Below are 15,445 nucleotides of genomic sequence, written 5' to 3'. Positions count from 1 at the left end.
GGGAGACGCGGCGGATCCCAGGGCCGACCAGCCAACGACCCAACCGCCGCGCGCGCCGCGCTCCACGCATGCGCACGCACGCGCTGGACAGGGTGAAGTGCTAAGGAGGGGACTCACCTCGGACTGCACGTACCAAAAGACCCGTCCGCCGCTGGAGGGGGCGCGGCCATTGCGTGCCCACCAGGGAATGTGGCGCCAGCCCTGGAATGGCGCCAGGGGGAAGTGTAGAGGTTGTTTAGTACTCAGTTCCGATCTTACAGAAGTGTGCTAGCGCTGAAGTGGGCAGCAGCCAGTAAGCCCAGCGTACCAGTCACCATTCGCTCCCCCTACTTGGTCTCACTTGGTACATCCCCATGGTGGCAAACGGGACTTTTGCAAGGGAGAAAAAGATGAGGCAGTCAGCCCTAGTCCTTTAAGGTTGCCTCGGGAGGCAGAAATTTTAAAGGTTCGTGAGAAGATGACTTTTCTAGGAGAGGCAGCCTGGAGAATCATTGGCCTTTATCACCTTAGGCAGGGGAGAGTCTAGCCCCGCCCAGCCGATCTCCCCCCCAACCCTCCCACTCTCACACCGCTAGCTCATTCCCACTGTGAACGTGTGCGGCCCCGCCCTTTGAGGTTGTCACCCAGCCAATCGGATTTGCTCCCTGGGGTGAGGCAGTGCAAGAATGAAGGGCGTGGCTGGGTTGAAGAGGCGTGACTTCGCTGCCCTACCACGCCTCTTCCCAATTTTCATTGGCTTTGGGGGGCGGGACCTCCTTTTTGTTCTGAGCTCTTCTCACCATAGGTCAAATATCCCGTAAGGTGATTGGTCAAAAGAGTGCCCAATGGGCTTTCGCCTCTTAACCCCTCCCATCTCCCTCAGCGATGCTGACGGGGTGGAGCATGGGCTGAGAAGAAAGGCAGATTTGGGGGACGAGTGCATTACTGCGCATGCTTGGGACTTTGGGCTAGGTGGGAGGGGTCTCTTTTCCGTTTCACATATGCACTCTAAATTGAGTTTCCTGCCATCTCTCAACTACTTTCGCCCGCCAGAGCCCTGCCTGTGGTTCCCCCGGCTCTGTGGTTTTATTCATTGGGTGCCTGTTGCGTATCAAGTACTGCCAGACCGACCTAATCCCCCACCCTTCTCTGCCTGGAAAACCCCTACACTTATCACCAACCCAGCTCAAATGGCTGCAGCCTTCAGTAGACCTTCTGGGACATCTTTAAAGTGCACCCCAGTCTAAAGCCAGCTTCCCTGTCTCTTCTGGGTTTCCCTGTATGGCAGCTTTAGTCACACCAGTTAAGTTTTTCAGTAAGGTTTATACTAGTGACGACTTACCACACCACCATGGGACTGGAAATACTACATTTGACAAAAACAAAAGTCCACCGCGGGCTAGACAATCAGGTCAATCACTTCTCTGACCTCATCTCTGACCTCCCCTTCTTCCTCTCCGCTCCAGCCATACTAGTCTCCTAGCTGTTCATGAACAAGCAGGCACAATCCAGCCTCAGGGACTTTGCACTTGTTACCTTTGCCTGGAATGCTCTTCCCCCAGATATCCACATGCCTCATCTCCTCACTTCTACCAAGTCCTTGCCTTCAATATCACCTTCATAAAGCCTTTCCTGACTATCCTATTTAAAAATGCCAACCTGCACCGCCATCATCCCAGATCCCCAGACTTAGCTCTATAGACCTTTTGAATAGCACCAATCAACTTCTAACATATACTTTTAGTCTATCCTGCGTCTCATCCTAGCAGAACATAAGCCACCCAACTCCCACCCAGGACAGGTATCTTTTTGATTTATTGTGGTTTGCAAGGCCTAGGATAGTGCCTGGAACACAGTAAGCATTCAACGAATGTTTATTTAATGCCATGATGGCAAATAATTGTAGGCAGAAACAAGAGGACACGACCTTGTCCCACCTGTGTTTTGTACCTGCTGGGTGCAGGGGGCTCTCAGTGCAGTCACCCAACCCCTGCCCACTGAACCCTAGTCCATCTTGCTGGTGTTATAAGGTAGACAAACATGAGAAGTAAAATGGCACGTATTGGGGAAATAAGATGCAAGCAGGATTCATGAGTTCTTGATGAAATGTGTCAGGTACAAATAAAGTAGCAAGGGGAATCAAGAGCTGTGGTGCTGAAATAAGGGACAGAAGCGTCTGGAGAATCAGGAGCTGTAATGAGGAAGATCCAGTGAACAAAGTATCTAGAATATCCAAGAAGGAGCTGGGATAGTGGAGAAAGGGGACAGAAGAAATAAATTTGTGCAGCCTCAGATGCTGCAACAGTGGAGACAGTAGACAGAGGTGTGGAGTGTTTGGAGTACTCCAAAACAGCAATATGGAAAAAGTGCTTGTGGTAGGAAAATCTCCACTTGACCTAGACAGCTAGCATCACCACTAACTAGATGCCAGAGGTAAAGTACCTCAGTCGCCAGTATCCTGGTGGGGAGTAAAAAGAAGTGTGAAAGCATGAGGTCACCCAAGAAAAAAAAGTAATCATGAGAGGGAGATGGGCAAGGGCATACATGGTACCTGGGGTCTGAAGCTGGCCCAGGAGGCAGAGGATGTGGGAACACACTGTGATGGATGTCAGGCTAGGTTCAGGGACAGGTTGTGCTATTCCCAATACCCAGGTTTGAGCAAAGGGATAAGGAATCTGTTCCTAAGTGGTTGGGTGAGGGATAGAGGTATGAGTGCAATTCTTAGGTACCAGGTGGCCAGACTGGTGCTTTCAAATGTCTGGAGTGCCCAGCCAAGACCACAGATGGAGCGTACAGTCCTGGTAGGGCCTCAAGTGAAGCTCCTACTGCCTGCTCGGACCAATCGACAACCCTCAGCCTCCACAGCTACCTCTCTTCTCAAATGTATGAGGCCTTGGGACAGGCAGATCAGGCCCTAGGCGGGCAGAGTGGGGTGGGAAAGGGGCTTTTCCTCTACAGATGCTCTCAGCCAAATATTTTTAAAAACTAAGTATACACAGGCACTGGCATTCCTCAGTCCAACAGAGCCATTGAGGTCTCTCCTGCAGCAGGGAAGTTGAACTAAGGGCATTACAAGCATTCCTGGCACTGGGAACCATGATAGTAAAGGCTTGTGCGGCGTCTGAGTGCTTTGAGCTAGGCGAAAAGGGATCTGCCCCAAGAACATAAGCCACACTGACCCAACATCAACATGGCAGAGAGTTAGGCAATGGAGAAGATAGAACTGAAACCCAGCTCATATAAATTGGACCCAGGTACCTGCTCCCTATGGCCTCACTGGTGCCTCCACTTCTTCCTAGGCAGGGAGGAAAAGAGGAAGAAGGTAGCCATTTCCACATTTTCTCTGCCCAGGAAACTGGCAGTTGGGGTAGGGCTGAGCCCTTTGGGTTACCATCTGAACCATACAGCTCCAGGAAGTCCCTTTCTTCCCTGGAACCAGCTGGGCATGCCACATCTGGGTTAATAACTCTTTATTAGGATTCAGGTTCTGAACAAGGTAGGAAGCAGCGGCAAGAGGGGTTCAAGTAGGGGGATGAAGAGGGAACACCAGGCTTGGCTAGCTGGGCCACTGCCAGAGGTCAACTGGGAGCCCTGGGCTGGAAGGGGTTTGGAGAGGGGGCCTGGGGCCAGTCTACAGGAGGGGCTGGGGGTCAGCGGATGGTGTATCGTACGTAGGGGACCTCGACGTCCTCGCCGCTCTCGTCGTTGCAGCACAGCTCAAGCACCAGCGCCCGCACATGGCGGCCCAGCTTTCGCTTCGACACACGGCTTACGATCTCTGTCATCCTGGGGGCAGAGGCACAGAGGGTCAGAGAGGCAGAAGGCAGAGAGGAAGGGCAGGTGGGTGGAGGCCAAGGCAGTGAGGCCGGTGAACAGGAGTGGGATAGCTGCAAGCTGAGACTCCCCACCACTCAACTCACGGCTGATCCAATCGTTCCTTGAGCTTGGCAGCTGGCATGAAAAAGGAGTAAAGCATGGACACACCCTGGGACAGCATGGTGATCTCCAATTTATGCTCTGTCTGGAGGAGGAGGAAGAGGGAATGGCAGTGTCAAGGGGATGGACAGGCCAGTCACCTGCACACTCCGCCCCCAGGTGGGGTGAGAGTGAGGAAGGGGCCTCACCTTAAAGTAGTCAAGGAACTGTTTGAGGGTCATCTCCTCACCGTTAGGCTGCAGCCCCTGTACCTCAAAGCGATCCCACAACGTCCACTCTTGGTTATAGTACTGCAGGACAAGGAACAGGCCAGTGGGATGGGGGCCACCAGAGGGTCCAGCTCCGTCACTCTCCCCCTTCCACTCATGCAGAGACATGCAAAGTGAGATCACAAGCCTCTTTTGTCCAAAATTCTCTCGTGGCTTCTGCCAGGCCCCAAGCAAGCACTGAAACCTTACAATGACTAACAAGGGCCTATATCACTACAGTCCTATTCTCTACGTCTCACCTCCTACCTTCTCATCCTGTTACTCTGTTCTAGAAGCATCTTCTTCCTCAAACATGCCAGGCACACTCCTACCCTTGCAGAGGCTGGTCCCTCTGTCTGAAATGCCCTTCCCACAGAAGCCTGCATGGCCTGTTTCTTCCCCTCTTCCAAGTCTGGACTGAAATGTCGTCTTTTCAGTAAGGCCTTTTCTAACCATCCCATGTTTAAAAATCCCAAACCCATCCCCTCACTACCAGGTACTCTCAAGTCCTCCTTATCCTGCTCTTTTACAGGGGGTTCCAAAATCTTTTATTTCATAAATATAACTGTAGCACCTAAGAGTACCTGGCACACAGTAAGTGCTCAATAAATATTTGAATAAATTAATAAATGAAGTAAAAGAACTTAACATAGTAAGCACCCAGTAAATATTGGTTACTATTGTCTACGGCCATGCCACCCTGAACAAGTCTGATCCCGTCTGATCTCAGAAGCTAAGCAGGGTCGAGCCTGGTTAGTACTTGGATGGGAGACCACCTAGGAAGACCAGGTGTTGTAGGCATAAAAATATAAAAAATAAAAGGGATTGTAAGCCAAAAAGGTCCTTGCAATCTGTGAGGTCAACCAAGGGTTGCCTCGCCTAAAAAATAATTTTAAAAATATACTGGTTACTATTATTGTGTAGTCACTAATAATTTCCTAGGGCACAATTCAAATATCCCATTTGTTTTGAGGGCTTACAGAGGCAGAATCAGACCAGTGCTCAGCACATAGAAAGTACTCAATATATACATGAGTAAGTGAACAAGGGGTCACAGAATGAGTAGGTACACAATGACGGAACCCCTCACCTAGTGAAAGCCTATGAAGCAAACTAGAGCCAATTAATTCTACAGAGAAACACTCCACCCACAAGTCTATCTTCCCTGATACAGGCCCTCACCTGGTGACGGGGTGCGGCAAGGGGTTCAGAGAAGCCGAAAAAGGGTAGGGCTAAGTTGAGGAAACCATTCTTGTAGGAGTCAAGCCGTCGGTGTCCCTGCACCACCTTGTAGAGCTCCAGACACACAAGGCCAACCACAGCTGCTGTGCTTGTGGCTATGGCTGGGATGATCTTCCCTGCAATCAGCTTGCTCTGTGAGACAGGAGAAATCAAGGAAGGTGGAAGAGGCTCTAAGTCTACAAAAGGGATGAAACGTGGGGAACTAAAGCCTGGGAGGGGGTGGAACGTCAGGTCTAGATTCCCCTCACCTTGTGCCGGTCTGCAGGGGGAATGTCATAGTTCTCTGCCCGAAGGTTGGATGCAGCCACAATGAAATCCATATGGAAGTTGCTGTCATCATCCTTTTATGAGTAAGGGGGTAGGGGGAGGGTGGAGAGATAATAAGAGGATCAGAGGAGGAAGAGGATTCCTGGCCTCTGGGGACACTGCAATTACCTGCTCTCTCAGATCACAAAGGCATGGCTGGGAACATCTATTCGTTCAGGGCCACATGGCAGACCCGTGATCCAATCCCCACAAAGGCCTGGGGGTGCCTCCAGATCCCCAGAGATCTGTTCTGCCTAGCCCATCCATGCTCAGCCCACAACCCTGCCTGTCCAGGGCCCCCACTCAGCACCTTCTCAAAGTCGATGGGGTACATCTTGAATCCAGGGAGCTTTTCTGGACTAGGCAGTGTGGCCTTGAGCTCCTCTAGACGGCTGTCATCTGCAGGAAGAAAGGGACACCATCAGCCCTTTAAATCCTAGGCCAGGGTCTAAAACATGAGCCTGGGGTGGGGCAAGAGGTGTTCAGGTAGATAAAAGATTAGAAAAGGAAAGCCCATCCTGGGAGGAAGGGCAAGGGGAAGAGGTAGGGCAAAGGAATAGGGGCGGGGGGAAGGTGCAGATATCAAGACTTATCTCTAAAGACACTATGGAACCAAAATGATGACATTAGGAGAAAGTAAAGATGGAGAGATCCAGAGGAGAGAGCTGGAGATCTTGGGGAGAATGACAGAGAAGTGGGGAGACATGGAGGAGGATATGGGGGAAGGGGGAATAAAAATGACATATAGAGAAGTTGGGGGAAATATACAGAAGTGGATATAGAGGAAACACGGAGGAGAAGAGAGAAAAAATGAAAAGGGGAGAATGGGGGCATATAAAAGGGTGAGACAGGTGGGAGATATTATTACAGAAACATTTTATGTACACCTTACATACATTAGGTACATTTTATATATATTTTACATGTTATATATATGTACATATTTGAGAAAATAGTATATGGATAGAAAGAGAGAAGTGAAGGAAAGATGAGAAGAAATATACAGAGAGAAACATGAGTAGATATTTAGGAAGGAAGACGGGGAGATGACAAGGAAGATGAGAAAAGATACATGGAGAGGAAAAGGGAAACGAAAGGGAAATGCAGGGGGAGTTACATAGCTACAGATGCATTACCTATGGAGGGAGAGATGGAAGGGAAAGTAGGTAGATAAACATACAGACCAGCAAACTGGTCAGCAAACTAAGGCCCATGCGCCATATTCAGCCTGCGACTTCTTTTATGAACAAAATGTTATGGGAACACAGCTACACTTGTCCATTTACATGTTGTGTATTACTGCTTTTGTGCTTCAATTGCAGAGGTGATAGCTGTAGACACTACATGGCCTGCAAAGCCTAAAAGAGTTACTACTTGGCTCTACCCCTGAAATACAGCATGAACTGGGGGAAAGAAATGGGGGAGCTAGAGGAGGATATGGAGAGGGATATGGGGGAGGGAATATTGAAACGGAGAGCAAGAAAGCTATATGGAGGGCAATACTAGGGTGAAGACGCACAAGGAGGAACATGGGGGTGGGAAGATGGAGGCGGATATCAAGGGAGACACCACTGGTGGAGATCATCTTTCCTCCTCCACCATAAACAGATCAAGAGGAAACAGGAAAGTTTTCCTTTCAAGGCAGATACACACAGAGCAAGAAAAACAAACAGCTCTCCTGAGGACTACAAAGTAGGAAAGGAGGGGGAATGAGGGAGAGAATTTGCTCAAACTGACCCTCTTCATTTCAGAGGAAGGGAATCTCAAAGGAAGGTATGGGGAAGCCTCAGGCCTGGGTCACAGAGCGGAGCCAGGAGCAGAATGCTGGTGGCGAGGCTGAGCTGGGCAGGGGTCAAGTGGGGTGGTGACTACTGGCCAACTGGCCAAACACCCTCACCAACAGAGGCATTGGCACTCTGCAGCTCCTGGTCAGAGACGTGGATCTTGACGCCAGACTTAGGGGTGAACTCGGGGACCTGAACAGCCTGTAGGAGGGCGGCCACCGCAGCTCGGTCCTGAGAGCCCGTCAGCCCGTAGGTTTGGGCAAACAGGTTAGCGGCAGCCATCACGTAGTCCAGATGCAGGGGCTGGGAAAAGGCAGGGAAGGACCAGAGAGGGGGAGCATATCAGCCCTCATCTGAGGAGCCTCAGCCCCCCACCCACTCACCAACCCTAGGAGAACCCAGGGAGGAGACTTACATTGCTGACATCAAAGGTGAGCGGATGCGGACAGCGTTTGGGCCCAGACCAAAACGGAGCTCCTGAGCTCGTGAGCTAAGGGAGGGAAGAGATTTTTGAGGAGCAGGACCTGAGGGTGGCAGCCTCTCTAACAATTCTAACTCCTCGCCTTGGCCCCGCCGGGCCCTAACTCACTATAGCTGGGCACACACAAAGGGCTGGAGCCAGTCATGAAAGACTTAGACTATAGTGTCCTGTAGATGGAAGTTTCAATGTCTGGTTGAAGCAGGGATCTCACTGAGAAAACTACCACCAATTCCTGGGCACTTGCTTTGTGCTAGACACACAGCCATTTAATAAACTCTCATGAATTGCCAGGCGCTGTACAAACTTAATATTAGTAAATACCAATAAATCTTCACAAAAATCCCCACGAAGTAGAAACTATTATCTCTACTTCATTGATGAGGAAACTGAGGTACAAAAACAAATTATGTGATACCCAAGTGCAAATGGAGCTGGGATTTGAACCCACACTGATTCCTGTGCTCTTAACTCCAAAATTTCTCTCCCATAATCCCTGCAGCCCTGGGAGTCAGTATGACTCAGCCCACAGCACAAGTAAGTGAAAGGAAGTCTCTTGTACGAAGGAAAGGGGATGGGAAGAACAAGTCAGGCTTAATCATTCTCCTGAGATCCCTACGTCTTGGGGCACCTGCCACAGCTAGACTAATGACTGGAAGGACACGTGGAGTGCCCACAGCACATTCCTGTTTTGGATTCCACCAAATGGACCTGGCAAGTGGGTGTTACCTGGTCAGGAGGGAAGTTGTGCAGCAGCTGCCGGATGTTGTTAGAGTACTGAGTGTGCCAGTGGTGACAAGCCCAGGTCACACAGTCAGCCCAGGTCTGTGGCCGCTGCAGCACCAGGCTGCGCTGCACGGCCTCCAGCACCTCCAGAGGTTGGGTGCCCGCCAGCCGCAGGGTCCGCTCCACAAACTTGGGGTCTCTATCAGGAATTGGAAGGGTCAAAGGGGCAGGATTACACAACGGCCCCAGATGCAACCCCACTTTCTCCATGGAAAGCTAGTCCTGACCCCCAGTGGCATGAGGCCCTAGCTTTCACCGAGTCATCTGAAGTGTGCTTGGTGCTGGGTGTTACAGTGGTGAGGAAAGCAGAAAGGATGCCTTAGCAGGCAGGGGATGTGACGAGGGGGCACTTAATTACTTACGTGAGGTACTGGTTGACGTTTTCTGCTGGCTGCTTGAAAAGGCCTTCAAACTCATCCCGAGCCCACTGCAGACAGAGCAAACCAATTACATGGGGGTGATGGCTGACAAAGTGGATTTCCAGAGATATTACAAAGACCCTCAGCAAATAAATCAAATAGGAAGAACACAGCTACTGAGAGAAGGGAAGCCCCCTAATCACTGCTCCTAACTTACCCAACTCCTCTACCCCTGGCAACTCAATTTAAATCAATGAACTTGATCTGGGCAGTGGTTACACTAGTGAATGTGTGAAAAAAAATTCTTACATTTGTGTACCTTACTTGAGGTTATGGCTCCATAAAAAAAAAAGAAAAAAAAAAATTCAGCCCAAAATCAAAAATGATCTCTATATAGGGATCTGAGAATTCCTAGGACAGTAAATGCAGCCATTGGTGAGGGAGCTTGAAGGATACTGATGTTAGAGGTGTTGGTTCAAATCCCAGCTGCTACATAGTATCTAGTTTTGTGACTTTAGGAACACCTAAAACAAATAACAGTCACATCTACCCTCATGGGATTGCAAAGCAGCAATGAGCAAGTATGCATATATTTAAAGTTTATTTAAAACAGCACTAGATACATAGCAAATGCTAAATAATTTACAACAGCCCTGTAAGGCAAAGATTACTGTCATCCCCATTTTGGAAAAAGAATCATGAGCATGGAGAGGCTGAGTCCAAGGTCACACATGGCCCAGTGAGACTATGCTGGGTGTACAAGTATAAAACACCCACTCTGGAACTGCAGGGTTGGAAGGGGAAGTGACAAAGGGAACTGTTTTTTTTCCCTCCTCATTTTGTTCCCACCCCAATACTCCTACTAAACATTCTGAATGGTTTGCTCTCAAACACTGCGCTAGGATCATTCTGATAGCATGGTGGTTATCCTTGGGTTATCCTGAGGTTCTGATTAATGGCTGGGAGCTGGATACCTACCTACGTTATGTTCACTTTGTAAAAATTCAGCCAGATGATATGTGTACTGTCCTGTATTTTCTCTACATATGCATCATACAATCATTCTGAAAAACTAGCTGTTGAACTCATTTTGAGCAACAGCTGAGGAAACTGGACTATGGACTGAGTATTAATTAGAGACAAATAACTGGAAAAGATGTTAAGAAATTACCGTTTATGCTCAGCATGAAAGTGGTCTATTGGTTAGGCAGCGGCAGTTCTCACAGAGAAGCAATTCTGACCCCAGGGGACATTTGGCAATGTCTGGAGACATTCTTAGTTGCCACAATTGAGGTGCTATTTGCATCTAGTAGCGGGAAGCCAGGGATGCTGCTAAACATCCTACAATGCACAGTATGACCCCCTCCCCCCAACAAAGAAATGACAAAGAAATATCCGGCCAAGGCTGAAAGACTGTTATCTGGAACACATCCCTCCCTTCAAAACATACTAAAGTATTAGGGAGTGAAGTGCTGTGATGTCCATGACTTACTTTAGCACACACGCACAAAAAAGATATACAAATCTAAGAACATCTGGCAAAACAGGAACAACTGTTAAATCTAGGTGATGAGTGGTATTTGAGTGTTCACCATACTACTGTTTATACTTCTCTACATGTTGAAAAATTTCCAAAACAAAAGTGTAAAGAAAAAAAAACGAAAAGAATGAACCATTCTAAAAATCAAGGCTGCTAGATGGGAAGTGGGGAGAAAGGTTTGGAGAAAAACCACCATCTTGCGCTTAGGTTTGCAATACCTGAAGGCCAGGGGCCCAGTGGCCAAGAGGCAGGGTGCCTGCTCCCCTCCCTCAACCCCCAAAGTGATCACCTGCAGGGTGTGCTCGATAGCGTTGGGGAAGTTCTTCAGCGTGCAGATAGGGATGGACTTCTCAGGCGGGTCCTGGCTAGAGCTGTACGACTCTGTCAGGAAGGGGATCACCACCTGCACGTTGCCCTTGGTGCCCAGTGTGCCTGACTCTAGCAGCGGCTTACGGTAGTACACGCAGCGGCGGTCCATGTACATGCCTGGGATGTTAGGAAAGGATAGGGGGACAGGTATCCCTAAGAACGCGCACACGCACACACACAATCTTTGTCCTTGACCTCCTCACCCGCCTCCAAACTCACGAGCATCCACATTGTCCAGGGCATTGGCCACACCGTCCAAGTTTTGGAAGAACTCATCGTCATAGATGCGCTCTGTGTCAGGGCCCACACGGTTCTGGTGGCTTGTCACCTGGATGTGTGGATTCATCTGGTGCACAGCTGCAGCAGCGGTGTCAGACTTTAACTTCTGGTGGCAAAGGTGGGGATGGGGAAACAGAGCTCAGTTATTTGTGTATTCATCCAACCAACCTCAGGAGGCACCTTGGGGTTTAGCAGGAAACAATCTGTGACAATGCCACATGGCTAGGGCTGTGACAGATGTGGCAGGAGAGGGAAGCAGTGACCAGACACCAACTGGAAACAACAGGCCAGCCATCTGGCCTTTTGCCTTCCTAACATCTGTTGTTCTTTCAGGTAAGAGCACCTAGGGTTGAGATACATTCCCTCAAAAAGAGGACCTTAGCGTACAGACAAGAAGGACCCTCTCAAAGCCCAGACTGGGGTCCTGTCCCTCCTCTACTCAGAACTGTTGCCCGGCTCCCGCTTCCACTGAGGGTCAAAGGAGCTAGCCCCGTTTCCTCTAACTCATCTCCTACCTCCTCCGGATCATGGCCTGGAGCACTATTCTCCAGAAGAGGGGTCTCTACTCTCTTATACTCTCCAAGTCTGCAGACCCTTCCTTGACCACTGTTATCAAAAGGGCAAACCCATGTCCCAGGCCTGCCCAAACTCCCTTATCTTCTTTTTGCTGTTTTCTTTACACAGCACTTATCATGGATATTATGAATGACACTGTCCCCTACAGAAGGCTTCCCAGCTTGATCCCTGTATAACCCAGCACCCATCTGTGCAGAGAAGAATAAATCTAGTAGGCATAAAGTACTTCCTGAGCAAGAAAGGCCTGCTTGCAAGACTGGCCCTTGGCTGGTATCTGGGAACTTGGATTTCAGGAGGGTTCTCACTATTCTTTACCTGATGACGGTGGCTCTTTGTGCCTAGACTGCTTATGCAAACAATGTGGCTTGTGTTGAATACTTGCTTCCCTTCTGGGAGTCTGGAATTTGGGTATATGCTGAGCAGAGGGTGCCTACATGACAGCCCACAGTTAAAACCCTGGGTGCTGAGTCTCTAATGAGCTTCCCTGGTTGGTAACATTTTGCAGGTTGCAACTGGCTACTGGGGGGGTGGGGGGGAGGGGGCGAAATAAAGCGTGTCCTATGTGATTCCACTGGGAGAGGAGACTTTGGAAACTTGTGCCTGGCCTCCCCCAGACTTCACCCCATGTGCCTTTTCCCTTTGCTGATGTTGCTCTGCATCCTTTGCTGGAAGAAATCATAGTTGTGAATACGACTGACTATACGTAGAGTCCTGTAAGTCCTTCCAGTGAATCGTTGAGCTTGGGGGTGGTTTGGGGGACCCCCAACACATTGTCCCAACAGCAATGATAAAGAAAAAAATGAGATGAAAAATGGTAGAGTCAATGGAAGGATACTCAATAAATGTTTGTCAAATGAGTGACAGAGAGAAACCAAGGGAAAAGAACTAAAGGAAAGAAAAAGGCAGAAAGGACTCCTTTCCAGAAAGAATGGGAAGAAAAGGAGGATAGTGAGATGATAAAACCCCCACCCTCACCGTAACATCCCAGGGCCGGAAGAGAAACTGTCGGTTCAGATTTGACTTCTCAATGGTGTCCATGTCTGTGACGACAATTTCTCCGCCTTCTCCACAGCCCAATCCAATCATTGCAAAGTTCTTGAGCAGCTCACAGCCAATGGCTCCTGCACCCACCTAGGAAGGGTTAAGAGGCTGGTCAGGGTGATGCAGATTAGCATCACTCCTCACTCCCTGTGAAGACAGCAGGAGCTAGGAAGAGGGTCTAGTGCCACATCCTCAAGTCCCAGGGCTATAACCAACCAGTCATCTGAAGGAGGTGGCACCAGGAGGGAAAAAACAGCAGGATGCAATAAGCTTCCTCTCAAGATAAAGAAAATGGCTAAAGGGATGCAACAGAGGTACAAGAACCAAACGACCCTCCCTGAGGAGGTAGGAGACCCCAGAAGAGGTGGCCAGGGGAGGTGAAGAGAGCAGGAAGTCCAGAAGATCACTCACCAGGAAGTATTTCTGCTTGCCCAGCTTCTCTTGTAGGTCTGAGCCAAATACAGCCACCTGCCCATCGTAACGGTTCTGGCGCTAGGGAATGTGAAGGGAATTGGGTCAGAGATGGGCCTTGCCAGAAATGCCCCCAATGATGCCTTCACCATGGGCCCCACTCATATACCGGGAGGCACTTGTCCTCTGTGAGGGCCTCTTTGTTCTCAGGGAGACACTCCAGAGCATCAAAGTATAGCCACTGCATGATAGGCATAAACTTCCCAGAGCAGGCCTAGAGATTGGAAAGGAGAAGCGAAGTAGTCACTGGTTAACAGATGGACAACAAGTGATGGAGTCAGGAAGGTGCCTGGCACACTCCCTACTCTTCTCGACCCATGCTGACCTTCATGACCTCCTGGGCAGCCAGGCCCCCAATGAAGGCGTTTATGGGTGCCAGATCCCCAGCAGCCACATATGCCAGCTTCCGGATGAGGTCCTCATCCAGACTGTCCTGCTGCACTGCTGGCAGGGCTCGAGCATTCATGGCCTGGGCTAAGGTCACTAGCTCTGTTGCATCCTCCTGGTAGGGCAGAAGAAACCAAAGGCATTAAGTGTCAGGTCACTGTGGGGAGAGAGAGGGAGGGTGGATAGGCAGAGAGGCATGGTGGGCCTTTGGTGCCAATGTCATCTGCCCTAGCTGGCTCGCCCACCTACCCACCTCATTGCGGGGCCGAGGGGCCCGGCCGTGCTGAGCACAGAACTGGTGCAGGGCCTGGAAGCCAATGTGCAGCTGTGCAGGACGGGAAAACTTGGCAAAGTCTGTCATCACGAAGTTGGGCTCTGCCAGTGAGGCCAGCAAAGATTTCTGTTGGGGGCGGGGGGCAGGGCATCAGAACCAGAAGAGAGGAATGGAGAACACCAGAACTACCCCCGCAGCCCACTATCCCCCATACTCACAAAGCTGATCTTCTTAGGTACTTTGACCTGACTGACGATACCACCACGGATATAGTCAGAGAAGTGAGAGGTGTCACAGATGCTAAAGGTGTAAGGACCTAGGGGAGATCGGGAAGTTGTCAGGTTACCCATCCTTTCTAAAATCCACAACACCCAAAAGAAAAGGAAAAATACATGCCCAACCCAGCTCAGACATCAGGAGCCACCTCCTCTTCACCTCAGGTTCTACCTGAACATCAGAAACTGTTCCCCATCTGCCCCGGACCCAGCTCCGAGCCCATGAGAACCCGTGTCCCTGGCTCTAGGTCTACATTAGAAAACAATCTCTGCAACTTGTCCAAATCAGTTCAGACATGAGTGGATCCTCTGATCTCCTCTGTTCAAACACCAGAGACCTTTCCCCCTCAGGAACAGCTCAGATGAGATAGCTCAGACACAAGATAGCACCTCTCCCCTATGCCCATCAGCTCTGGTTGGACCCCCAGGGACTCTCATTCTGGTTCATCTCAGACACCCAGGGTATGTTTCCCCTTGCTCAGAGCCCAAGGACACCCTCTTATCTCCCCTGATTCCCCTCCCCTCGCCCCATGGCCCTAGCTCACCCAGAACTTTGATCTCCATGGGCTGACTTCCGTTGAGTTCAACCATGCCCTGTACTTCTGAGAAGGAGACAAAGTCGCCATTCTCAAACCCATGTCGGGCCTCATCCAGGCAGGTAACCACACCGGGGTTGTCCTGGTTAAAGGAGGAGAGTCTCAGGGGCAAGCTCAGGGTACCAAGAGCAGACAGGAAGGCCTGCTGCTGCCCATCTGCCTGCCACGACTCAAGGCTGGTCTCCTCACCTTGGTGACCATAGAAACCATAGCACTGAGTGGCTGCTCTCCATTGGAATCAGTGAGAATCATTTCTTCTCCGAAGTCACAGAAGAGTTGTCTATAGAGGAAGCAACAGGGGCTGATATCCTAGATCCACACACATGGAGACCCCATGTGTCCCTCAAGATGCAGCGAATACTTGCTGAGCAAATTCAGCCCATCCCTGCTGGGACTCAGACGGCGCTCACACCACATGGAGAAGTGAACACACAGAATCCAAAACCCGGGTGGCTGAGGGGAGGCTGAGGGCAGTAAGAGCTTAGGGGTCTTGGCCTGGGCCTGGCAGGGGTCAGCAGG

At 50.1% G+C, this 15,445-nt stretch overlaps 2 protein-coding genes and 1 pseudogene across 3 annotated transcripts in view; 1 reads left to right on the top strand and 2 right to left on the bottom strand.

Moving 5' to 3' along the window:
* CDK16 (cyclin dependent kinase 16) overlaps positions 1-671 on the bottom strand; it is an 11,856-nt gene extending 11,185 nt beyond the window's left edge. Inside the window, exon 1 of the mRNA XM_006906890.1 lies at positions 118-671. The gene's annotated coding sequence lies outside the window, so the exon portion shown is untranslated. The remainder of the gene's footprint in view (positions 1-117) is intronic.
* Positions 672-3,432: 2,761 nt separating this feature from the next.
* The window catches only part of UBA1 (ubiquitin like modifier activating enzyme 1), a 21,536-nt gene continuing 9,523 nt past the window's right edge, over positions 3,433-15,445 (bottom strand). For both annotated transcript variants that reach the window (XM_006906893.3, XM_006906892.3), the window contains exons 7-26: positions 15,116-15,206; positions 14,876-15,008; positions 14,274-14,371; positions 14,035-14,181; positions 13,720-13,896; positions 13,504-13,608; positions 13,335-13,415; positions 12,858-13,013; positions 11,247-11,412; positions 10,948-11,144; positions 9,122-9,186; positions 8,703-8,898; positions 7,911-7,985; positions 7,609-7,798; positions 6,022-6,110; positions 5,654-5,746; positions 5,346-5,537; positions 4,104-4,205; positions 3,900-4,000; positions 3,433-3,765 (exon numbers count right to left, since the gene is read on the bottom strand). In XM_006906893.3, coding sequence (XP_006906955.1) covers positions 3,630-3,765; positions 3,900-4,000; positions 4,104-4,205; positions 5,346-5,537; positions 5,654-5,746; positions 6,022-6,110; positions 7,609-7,798; positions 7,911-7,985; positions 8,703-8,898; positions 9,122-9,186; positions 10,948-11,144; positions 11,247-11,412; positions 12,858-13,013; positions 13,335-13,415; positions 13,504-13,608; positions 13,720-13,896; positions 14,035-14,181; positions 14,274-14,371; positions 14,876-15,008; positions 15,116-15,206 — 2,590 coding nt within the window. In that variant the 3' untranslated portion in view covers positions 3,433-3,629. The remainder of the gene's footprint in view (positions 3,766-3,899; positions 4,001-4,103; positions 4,206-5,345; positions 5,538-5,653; positions 5,747-6,021; positions 6,111-7,608; positions 7,799-7,910; positions 7,986-8,702; positions 8,899-9,121; positions 9,187-10,947; positions 11,145-11,246; positions 11,413-12,857; positions 13,014-13,334; positions 13,416-13,503; positions 13,609-13,719; positions 13,897-14,034; positions 14,182-14,273; positions 14,372-14,875; positions 15,009-15,115; positions 15,207-15,445) is intronic.
* On the top strand, positions 4,846-4,964 carry LOC112475620 (annotated as a pseudogene).

Source organism: Pteropus alecto, unplaced genomic scaffold, assembly GCF_000325575.1.
Source record: "Pteropus alecto unplaced genomic scaffold, ASM32557v1 scaffold392, whole genome shotgun sequence".
NCBI lineage: Eukaryota > Metazoa > Chordata > Mammalia > Chiroptera > Pteropodidae > Pteropus > Pteropus alecto.
Note: the sequence above shows the minus strand (reverse complement) of the source record. Positions and strands in the feature narration are given on the sequence as shown.